Here is an 11,239-nt window from a genome sequence, read left to right as displayed (position 1 = left end):
AGTGTGGGCAGCCCCTCTTGGGGCTGCCCCTGCAGCGCCTTGAGGGAACCACGGTGGTTTTGTGTGGGCAGAGAGATAGTATTCCCGCCTTCGCCCTACATGGGTTCTGTGTGGAAAATACAGGGGCTAAACTTTGGTCTGCACAGCGGCGAAGCGTTGTAGGCATGCAGTTTGGGCTGTCTGAGCAACGCCCACATTGGTCCCGCATGGGCTAGGCGTGGGCACATTTGTCATTTCCGCATATTCCCCGCGCCTCTATCCTAAACAGGGTATGAAAGGGCTAAGTATGGGCTGTATGCATGCCCACAGATACATGCGGGCAACAGTGCGGGCTTTATCATGGTTCAGTGTGGGCAGCCCCTCTTGGGGCTGCCCGTGCAGCGCCTTGAGGGAGCCACGGTGGTTTTGTGTGGGCAGAGATAGTATTCCCGCCTTCGGCCTACATGGGTCCTGTGTGGAAAATACAGGGGCTAAACTTTGGGCTGCACAGCGGCGAAGCGTTGTAGGCATGCAGTTTGGGCTGTCTGAGCAACGCCTACGTTGGTTACCTCTGTGATAAATTGTTACCTCTGTGATTATCTTGGTCAGTTCTGATTTTGTTTTTGCCATTTCACTTGCTTGGTGATGACACTGTGCAAGTTCAGTGAATATACTTGCTCTGTTACACTTACAGGAAATTAGGAGCTTGTAGTGACCTGTTTGACTCAGCCTTTCGGCATGCTACCTGATATCATAGTTCAACAAAGCTTGAAAGAAACTGCATATACTATGGACACCAGATGTTTGCTTGCGTCTTTTTTCAAGTGCCTTAGACATTAATGTGCAGGCGCGGACAGAAGTAAACGAAGCGCGCGGCACAAGAAAGAACTGCTTTTCAGCGCCGCCTAACAAAACCACACGCAAGCTCAAATTCGCGACACGCATATGCAGGCCCCCTACCAGCGCAACTCTCATTGCTCCGCTCGCCTCTCATTCGGCCATAGTCAGGGTCACGCTGATGATGGTTATGATCAGGTGGTTGCGCATTTAGTAGCGAGCGGGCATTTCGGAGCGCTCAGGCCGCTGCCTTGAAGCCAAAAATCCCACGGGGGCGACGCTCTAATTATGTCGTTTCATCTGTGACAGCTGTGGCACGTTTCCATTGCAAATAGCGCGCATCCTTCGAACTTTAGTTGCTTCTGGGATTCATTTCCATCTCGCTATAGACCAAATAAACTCAAAAGCACTCGATCCACCACCGCAGTTTCGGGATCTTTTATACAGTTACCGTTCATTTTCGGCTTGCTCCTATGAGGAACCGACGGAGCGGCAAAGCATGCGCCCTGTGTGTCTGTACTGCACCACAGTGCTCCTGCATTGGAACCTCGCCTAGGAGGTCAGCTTAAAAGGAGATGAAACCGCCGCTCTTGGCGCTTTTTGCAGCGCGATCCAGCGTCTCAAGGATAGTGACTGCTTCCAAATGTGCTGGATGCAGCTGTTGGGTTTTCACACCTATATTCTCAAACAGACCAATGTCTATATGTAACAGGTAGCTGTGAAGTAATACAGCTCGTACAGAAGAGTTTGGATCACTTGCTGGGTTCTGTCGTGGCTCATACTCTGATTAGTGGGCGATCACGGATACTTACATGCCGAATTTCGCACGCGGGGCACGCAACAGTGACGCACTGCTGCCGCGGCATTCATGTGGGTGAGACAGCGGGTGCTTGTAGTCATCCTAAGATCCAAAGGTGCATGCAAAGTGATTACCATGAGATCTGCTTCGCACATGACAGCGCGATACGCAGCGCACTGTCTCAGTGGTGATAAGAGCAGGATCCATTATAGGGGCAGTTTGATTCGGGGGAGACAGGCAGGGTGCATACACTAGCGCTGCGTCAGCGCCTGGAAGGAACAAGGCGAATCATCAGTGATAACTGTAGAAAATTAACACAAAACTGCGGCAGTATGCCGAGTGTTTCGAGCGCGTGTGCTTGCGAGTGAGACGCAGCAGAGTCCCAGTGGCAGCAAAAGTTCGAAACATGCGGGTTGTTTGCGGCGCAAACATGCCTCCAGCTGTCTCAAACGAAGCGGCTTAATGGTAGAGCTGTCCCCGCGCAATTTGCCTTATCAAGACAGCGGTCTTTGTTTTCCGAAATGTTCGCTAGCTACGCAGAGCACGACCATCCAATCATGATCATCATCAGCACGACACAGACGCCGGACGAATGCGAGGCAAGCGGAGCATTGAGAGGGTCGCGCCGGAAGCGGGCCTGCACATGCGCGTGGCGATTTCCAGCTCTCGTCTGGTTTGGCTAGACGGCGCTGACACGCAGTTCTTGTGTGGCACGCTCTGTTTACTTCTGTCCGCACCTGTACCTGGACCACCCCGTGATATTTGCTCTATGACTGGTAAATAATTTATAATGGTCTTTCTCTTTGTTGTTTCAGTATTATCAACCGAACGATGGCTGCGACGTGTAGTTGGTTTTCAGGTCATGGCAAAAGCAAGAAAACTGGTAATATAACTGCTGCTATGGCATTTGTTGTCATTCCAGCTTTTGAAACAGGATGTTTTAGGTGTTGTAGTGAATTAAAACTGCATATCAACATTTATATTGTAGCCTTTTCCATGCCTCAGCAGACCTAAAGGCCAACTAGGCATCACAGCCATCAATTGGCTGATCAAGCGTAAACAACATCAGAGAAGGAAATGGAATTATAAATTATTTAATGATAGGCAAATACCATTTAGGGATTCGTGTATTCTAATGTCTAATGCAGCGTTTAAAAAAATATGTGACCAAAGTTGCATTTTTATAGTCCTTAAAACTTATTTTTTATGTGTTTTCTTTTTCACTGCTCTCAATTTGCAGAGGCAGCAGTGTTCAGTACCGTTTACCTTCTTTTTGTTGTTCTCTTTTCATTCATTGGTTGGGCCCTGTTTTCCTGTGTTATTTTGTGTTCTGTAATCGCATAGTGCATTCCTTCTTTTTTGTTTGTGCACCGCTTCAGTTCAGTGTTTTTTTGTGGCAGGCCTCATGACAGCTGGCCGCTTTCCTTTCATTTTTGCCTTCTCCTCTGACGGTGCTCATGGTACTAGACAAAATATAGTTTACTGAAAGGCTGAATTCTAAATTGTACAACATCATTAAGGTGCCCTCTTCCTTTTTAGCACATGCCATTAATGGTGATGCCTACTGTTGCCAAGAATCTTACATTGACACAAATTTGTTTCACAAGTGCAGGGCATGCTTTGCTCTCATGTAGAGTTTGTGCATTTACAGTGTATAGCTTGTACATTGTCTTTTAGTTGGTGACTGACAGAGTGGCCTCATTGGTTGGCTTTTATAATATTATGAAGGTTAGAATTTGTTTTTCTCACTGCTGATGAGCTTTACAGGAGCTTATGATGCCTTCAACAGTCATGTCTTTTTTATTGCTTTAGTTAGGATACTGAGGCTCAAATGAGCGAGCATCTGAGACCAAAATACCAGTATAACTTCGTGCCGTTTGTCAGCTTTCTTTATGATGTGCATAACTGTTCAAGTAGGAAATAATTTCAGGTCTTAGTGGTCCTTCATTTTCTTTTGCTTTTCAGCCTTTATGCCAGATGTCAGATTTTGGAGGATAGTTTGTCACATCCTTCATCATTGAAGTAGGTAGCACAATGTACCAGCCGTGACAATTGGTCATTATAACTAAGCACCCCACCTTCCCTTTATGAGCACACCAAAGCTGAGATCTGATGGCAACTTTGATGAGTATTTACACTTGAAGTTGTCTTGTTACAAGCATAATGTTACGGACCACTTTAAAATTTTCTTAAGCTATTAGGTTCAAATCATGTTTTTGCTTGCTGTCAAACTCGCTCAACGGCACTTTCATTGTGAAAATTAGTATAACACTTGGAAAAGGCAGCCAGGTCCTTCATTGAATGTGAGTGGTGCACACTGGAATCCTGCTCCTGCAGCAAATCATGTGGGTCATATTGGAGGTTGTGTTAAAAAGTAATGAAGCATAGATATGAAAATGGTGATACACAGTTATTACCATTTTGTGGCCCTTGACCAATTTCTGTCTTTTAAAGGCACTGTACTAAAAAGAAACTGAAGTGCACTGGAGCCGCTGGAAACCTTTTGTGTGAAGAAAAGGCATAATGACTGTGCTCATGACAATTTCATGATTGTGCAAAATTTCAAAATGACCATTTTACTACTTCTTTATGAATATGTACTCTCTAGTGTCACATAAGGTGTAATGACAGAACTTGTCTCTAATTTTTCTTTGCACTTCAGTTTTGTTTCTATTTATATTTTGTATTTCTTACCATGAACAGCACAGGCCATGCACTCCTGTATTACTTTGTATAAGGAAACAGTGGCAAGTCAAGTGTCTGCGTGTGGGCCCCTCGTTGAACGCTATTCTAAGGCACTAAGTTGTTTGCCTTGGACTCAATAGTTCATGCGCTTCTAGCTGAAAAAATAAGTAATGTTTCGTTCAATTTTCACTACAAGAACTTTGCTAACTAGACAGCATGTTGAGGATACATTAGATTCACTGCAGGTCAACCGGCATTAGTGCCTTGCTTGACAAGGGCGTGGGCAAGAACTGCAATTAGAAAATTGCTCTTAGCAGTCACTGCGAAGCCGCCGCGGTGGCTGAGTGGTTATGGCACTCGGCTGCTGGCCCGAAAGACGCAAATTCAATCCCGGCCGCAGCGGTCAAATTTCGATGAAGACGAAATTGTTGAGGCCCGTGTACTGTGCGGTGTCAGAGCACTCTAAAGAACCCCAGGTGGTCGATACTTCTGGAGCCCTTCATTACGGTGTCTCTCATAGACTGAGTCGCTTTGTGACGTTAAACCCATAGAAACCAAAACAGTCACTGCGTGTTGATTTAAACACTGGCAGTGCTCCTACTATTTTTATTTTCAGTATTTGCTACCACACATACTAATCTGCGATTTTCAAGGATGAAGTCAATTCCTTTTCAATTATTGTGCAGTTAAAGTTGCATGTTCTAAAATTCGAAGCAAGCAGTTGCCTTTTGTACTTCACACTCCTATAAGAACTCACCACTATTGCATGACACCATCAACATCAAGGTGCAAGTCTTGTGTTGGTAATAAACGAAATGGTTTTTACTTTCTTGTTTCAACAGGCGTTAAAGCATACTGCTGTTGTTGCTGTGAAGCATACAAATACAATTATTATCATATTCCTGGCTGCAAATATGGCTAAGAATTTTTATATGCGTGTTCTTTTTCCTTTAGGTGCATCTGAATTCAAGGTAGAGAAGGCAATGTATGACACCGTGAAGGGAATCCAAATGGATGCAGTATTTCACAAGAGAACTGCCATTCCCATCTGGTCAACAGAAGCAGTTGTACTATGCAGTTCCAGTGGCAAGTGCTCAGGAGGTGACAGCGGAAGGCAAGGAAAAGGTTCTCCACAAGGCTCAGAATAGAGGGCTGGGATAGTCGGTTCTGGGAAGAATTTTGAGACATCATTCCAGCGCACAAAAATTAAGTCCGGTGTCCGTGGTGTCTATCCTCTTTGTTCGTGTATTTTTGTGCGCTGTAGTGTGAAAAATGGATGCACTGAGAGGTAATTGCTAGCTGTAGCTGGATTTATCTCAGGGGCATATACTCACTCCATCAGTGTATGTGAGAATTACGACTCAGGTTTGTTAGTGGCTTATAATATGAAACCGCCAAACAAAGGATAATGCCAGACATACAAGACGTGATCAAATAATTGTAGATGTCTTCATGTGAAAGTTTATTTACAGGAGGTTAATTGATGGGTTCAGTTAGCTCGTGTGAGGATAAAAGCAGCTTAAAAGCCTAGGCTCTATGTTCAGTGCGGCAGTGCATAATCAGTGAAATTACTCATAATGAACAACTTTTAGTGAATATGTACTTCTCATGCCATGGAAACAGAAGATGGACGGTACTTAGCAGTCATTTGCCCTGAAGCTTGGATTTTAGCTACTGAGGCCTAAGTGATGCTGATTCAGTATAGGCATACGTGGGTGCCGCCACATTTGCCATCATGAATCCTCTGGTTGCCTCTACTTAACAACGAAAATTTGTATGTTATAACTTGTAGCCATCACTGAAAGCATTTTGCAAGAAAATAAGCTTGAATTGAATGCTAGCTGGCCTATTGTTTAACTGTCAGATGCCATAATGGAAGTGACTGTTAGAGTCCATCATGTAGCCCATAATGAACCCCTGTTTGCCCTTACCTTCTCTGCTCTCTTGTCTAGCTGTTATGCATGCAGTTTTACAAGTCATGTTCTAACTTCAGCTACTTCATTTTACATGTAAAAAGATTTTGGCTACTTTTTACTCAAGCATAGGTGTGCTTGAGCACTCTTTTGCTAGCTTTGCTGCATGCTTTGTAAAATAGTTTGTAGCATTGAATATGACAAAGCATATCTTAGCCACATTTTTTTCACACTTAGCAGGGACGGCCCAGCGGGGCCTGTAGAGATGGCTCGAAGCGGTTGCAATATTTTGTTGCATACATGTTGGGAGGAATCATGCGACTAGTGAGTTACGTATATGTGTGGCAGTAAAAATTGCTACTTTGGAAAAGGTGCCGGTCTGCCATACAATGTCAGCGAAGCTTAACGAACCCCACTTGGTCTAAACTAATTTGGAGCCCTGCACTACAGTGTCCTGAAGCCATTATTGCTTTCTGCCTTGCTGTGAGAAGCGGATCTTGCAAGTGATCTGCCTGCTTAGAACCAGTCAACTTGTTAAGCTTATTCACTTAACTCATAATCAACTCAGACATTTTTATAACTGGAACCTTAATGCTTGGATGCACCAAAAGAAGTGCATCTCACTGGAAGACAGGGCGTGCTAGGCACTATAGTGGGCAATGCACAGTACGCAGAATCTAGTGTGGGTTTTGTATGTGTGCAAGTGTCTGCAGGTACTCTGCAGTCAACTGCACCAGAGGCTCAGGATGTGCATAGCAAGCTATACCTAAACAAAACTCGTGCGCTCAGGCAGCTTTGGTTTTAATACATTCAGCAGGAAAAATAATCTGGCAGCTTTTTTTGCGCATCTGTTGGGGTTTTACCAGTGCCAGAGTTCATCGCATCTTGTTTAAGATTTCCTTTCGAATCATTAACATTCCACCCTTGTCATTTTGTATGTGGCATTCAGCTGAAAATAAATTTGCGCAGTCGGCTTTTTATGATTTGCTGCCACTTTTTTGGAAGAAATTCAGAGGAATGGTCTTCTAAATAGATGCAGCCAGCCATGCAGTGCTTTACAGTTCTGCACCCTGTGCGCATAAAGTCTCAATACATGGATTTTGTCACCCTGAAATATACTCGCATCAGATGTTTTTTTTAGTCGAACTACATCTTGTCTCCTTTTTGTGCCCATCTTTATGGGCATCTTGTAATCATTGCTGTAATTCCTTAATTTCTCTTATTTTTGTTTTCTGCAGCAGTAGAATTTCCATATCAATTTATTTCTCTAGGCTACCAAGTATTAGTATCTCTGAGCCTGGTAATGAATCAAATTACCGGAGATGCTAGAGTGCTGTTGATTGTCTCAGAAAGCCTGACTGTGTTGGAAGGACTGTCATGCTCAATATCAGCTGCAATGCCAAAATATGACGAATTCAGATTATGATGCAGGCGTACCCAACTGTATTGTAAATATATGCAGTTAGCTATGAATACAAAAGAAAAACACAACGCAATAATTCACACTTTCATTCACACAGCATGATGATTAACAGGGGCAAGGGAGGAGGGACCTCAAAGTGTTTTTCGGTGTCTTCCCCCTTGTCCATGTTCATCGTTGTACTGTGTGAATGAAAGTGTGAAATACTTGCTCATCCAGATACTGATTTCAAGCAAATTAATGCAAGTGGGCTGCTTTATGTGAGTAGCATTGATTTACTATAAAGCAGAAGTCAGTTGATTTACTGTAGAGGCATTGCGAGTCGTATTGAATGTGTACTGTATAATTGCACCACTGAGCTAAATTTAATAGCAGTATTTGCTGGTTGTCTTTGCACCGTGATTATTATAGTGTATTTCACACAAATTCGTGATTTTGTTCTGTTGTTCTTCAGGCATTGTGGCTACACAGCTGGAGTCAAGCTGCTATCAGGGAAATTCAACCTATTCGACTTTGCCAGAAAAGACGCACGCTATGATGCTTGGGGCCTCCATCTTGACTATACTGCCAATTTTGTCTACCAATGAAGCTAAGGACGCTTTTGTGCAAATGTGAGCATTTTTTCTTTCTTTACGATACGTGCTTGCTCTTCGGCAAGAACAGAAATGATGTGGTTATGTGCATGCTCCAGTGTACAATCATGTGGAAAATTATGACGCTGCGAGTGTGTGCCATACTATGCCTAACTGCGTGCAGGTGCCATCTGATGAAATGCTCGTGCCATCAAGGCCGGCGCAGCGAGATTGATGGATGTTAGTGCACCTGACTCGACATCAGGAGTGCTTGCTGTTTTACACCATTTGGCATGCATTCGCTGGGATCTCTTAATTTTTCTCACGATAGTATGTCCAAACTCACAGCATCTCAATCAAGACATTCTACGGTATACCAACCACACCAAATCGAATGGTACATCGACCACACCAGGAAACACCAAACGAAACCACACCAGAGCCGGTATTAGACAACCGGGTCACAGCACAGAAAACCAGACCAGAACACACTAAAGCACACCACACTACGCCACATCAGGACCCGTGTCTGAAAATCCTGGTCTGGTCGGAACACCAGACACGGTCACACCAGAACCCGTGTCTAAAAAAGCCAGTTTGGTGTAAACACCAGAAACGGGCGGGTGTTTTTTTTCGACTGGGTATATGGCATTTCTTTCAATTGTGCCTATGAACTACTGGCAACGTATTGATTCCTTTCAATATAATTTTGATGCATAGTGTTTTGTTCAGCTGTAGGTTAATTTGAGCCCTCTACATATGGTGAGTCCACTTCAGATTAAGTTGGGACTTCGAAATTGCCTCATGTTGCATTTGGATTTGTAGACCTGAAAGCTTCATTTTGTACAAGTGTATTTGAAAGAGAATTTGCTGTATATAATATCTAGCCTACTACAAGAATCTAGCCTACTAGCCTACTACAAGCGTTAGCCTTGCTGTTCATAGTGGCAGCTGACGGTTATGTTCTTACATCACTCATTTAGCTCCAGAGTACAATTTTGCCATGGTTCAAGGTGGCCTTAAAGTAATGGCTTCACTTTTTCCCCCTTGTCTTATTGTTTGGGAAGTGTATGCCATTGAGTCGTGCATAAAAGGAATATGATGATGCAAAGATGGGCATTTAGAAGACAACAGAGAATTCTGTTATCATTAAGCTGAGTCACACCACTGTGATCATAGGTCTCTGAGTCCTCTGTATTATCCTGTTCTACATCCTTCTGATTTTTTGTTGACTTGCACATGGTTCCTCAAAGAGGGAGTCTTATGATTGGTTCAATGTATGGTTTTCATGACACAGTTCACTTTGTATAATCTGTATAATCTATTTCAGATCAAAAAGCTAGCACTCATTGGGAGTGAGCCAGCTGATGAGGCTACAAAACTTATTATGAAGACTAGTGAAGACTCCTGTGGCCCTTATGTACACATTGAAGAGGCGGGGCGAAAAAGAAGCATTTAAGAACCTACGGCTGTACAGCGCAATTTTTGGTGAGTACATGTGAATCTTCTGAAGGTTATAGACACTTTGTGAACACACCATCTAATTGCAGGAAAAAGCTACTTTCAATCTGCCTGGTGTGGTTTTCAGCACTTCCGTTATCAATTACTGAGTAGCCATCCAAATATAAAGGACTATAGGTACCAAATTTTTGCTTGTGCGTTTTTTTCTTTCAAACCATGCGTTAGACATTCTATACATGTACGACCACTAAATAATTTATTATTTAATTGCATAGTGGTGGTTCAAAAGTGCCAACACACACGGACCAAGAGACGAGACACACAAATCAGCACTGATCATACAACTGATTTTTTTTATTAGGAAGAAGCACGTCATATATATACACACGGAAAAACAGCGCACATGTGCGATGTCAACAAGACTCCTAGTGCTAGTAAAAGGCAAAAACCGCTTTAAAAGCATGTGTGTATCTGCAGAACCGCTACCCACTATGTAGCATATTGACTTCTCGAAGCGATAATATAACAGATGATGTACTCACGCACCCATTACTTTTTCTGATAATATGAAACGCCTCAGCTACTTCTCTAGTGGGCTGGTCAGAATGAGCGAACAAGACATCAGTATCGGTGCTAGAAATTTTCTTTAGTGCTAAGATGCACAAGCTTAAAGTTCGTTTCCGGGCAAGCGTATCTGAGCACAATTCTTGGCAGTTGTTTGTGTCTATCTTCGCAAACATTTGTCGTCACTTCGCGTAAAGGATCCGTTTCTCGTACCTACAGTGGACTCCTCTTAAACGGAACTTGAAGGGGATTCAAAGTGTTCCATTTATCAGAAGTTTCATTTAAGCAAAGCACACATATTTCATGTAGAAATATTTATTTACACTGCACCAGCCCTTACTGACCTGGGCGTGAAGAAAAAAAGGAATCAGTTGTGGTCTGTTTTACATTCTTCAGTTGCTTTTTAACAAAGTAACTGTGCATATTTGAAAGGCTTTGCGAAAATTCTGCGCTCCCTTCACGTTCAAAGTACTGTAGCAAAAGTGCAACTGCATTCCTAGCTGCGCTGTCTGGCACCGCACTGGGCACAGGGTCCTCGCACTCATCACTGGAGGAAGAGTGGTCCTCGGCTTGCACTTCTGCAATAATTTCTTCAATGCTTCCCTCGCGACAGGAGCATACATTTGCATCTATGTCCTCATAGTCTTGTCGTGAGAAAGGGGCAGAGGGCACTATTTGATTAAGTATAGTGTCTGCTTCTTCATCAGCAGTACCTGCCTCTTCATGGGCTATTGGATCGTGTGCTTCGAAGCCTGCATGGTGGAAGCACTTCTGCACTGTTGTTGCCTGAACTTGTTCCCAGGCACGGGCCAGTATGTGGATAGCAGACAGCAAGTCAATGACATAATCCTTTCCACTGTCAGCACAAAGCAGCATGCGGTGAAGCAGTTGGCGGCGGTAGTGAACCTTGACGTTCTGGATGACTCCTTGGTCCATTGGTTGGATGACAGCAGTTGCATTGGCAGGGAGGAATTCAAGGCTGATGGACTTCAGCCCTCCCACCTGGCCA

The 11,239-nt window shown here is 43.7% G+C and overlaps 2 protein-coding genes across 2 annotated transcripts; one reads left to right on the top strand and one right to left on the bottom strand.

Moving 5' to 3' along the window:
• The first annotated feature begins 2,426 nt into the window (after nucleotides 1-2,426).
• Nucleotides 2,427-9,991, top strand: LOC144112439 (uncharacterized). Its single transcript, XM_077645279.1, has 4 exons — nucleotides 2,427-2,498; nucleotides 5,255-5,425; nucleotides 8,088-8,244; nucleotides 9,536-9,991. The coding sequence occupies exons 1-4, from the start codon at nucleotides 2,447-2,449 to the stop codon at nucleotides 9,546-9,548; spliced, it is 393 nt and encodes a 130-aa protein (XP_077501405.1). The 5' UTR covers nucleotides 2,427-2,446; the 3' UTR covers nucleotides 9,549-9,991.
• A 575-nt stretch (nucleotides 9,992-10,566) lies between these two features.
• LOC144112440 (uncharacterized) lies at nucleotides 10,567-11,166 on the bottom strand. The gene is made up of 2 exons (XM_077645281.1): nucleotides 10,692-11,166; nucleotides 10,567-10,574 (listed from the first exon to the last, which is right to left on the bottom strand). The coding sequence occupies exons 1-2, from the start codon at nucleotides 11,164-11,166 to the stop codon at nucleotides 10,567-10,569; spliced, it is 483 nt and encodes a 160-aa protein (XP_077501407.1).
• Between the last annotated feature and the right edge of the window lie 73 nt (nucleotides 11,167-11,239).

This window comes from Amblyomma americanum, unplaced genomic scaffold (genome assembly GCF_052857255.1).
Source record: "Amblyomma americanum isolate KBUSLIRL-KWMA unplaced genomic scaffold, ASM5285725v1 scaffold_138, whole genome shotgun sequence".
Classification (NCBI taxonomy): domain Eukaryota; kingdom Metazoa; phylum Arthropoda; class Arachnida; order Ixodida; family Ixodidae; genus Amblyomma; species Amblyomma americanum.
The sequence above is the reverse complement of the archived record's forward strand: the minus strand, read 5'-3'. Positions and strand labels throughout refer to the sequence as shown.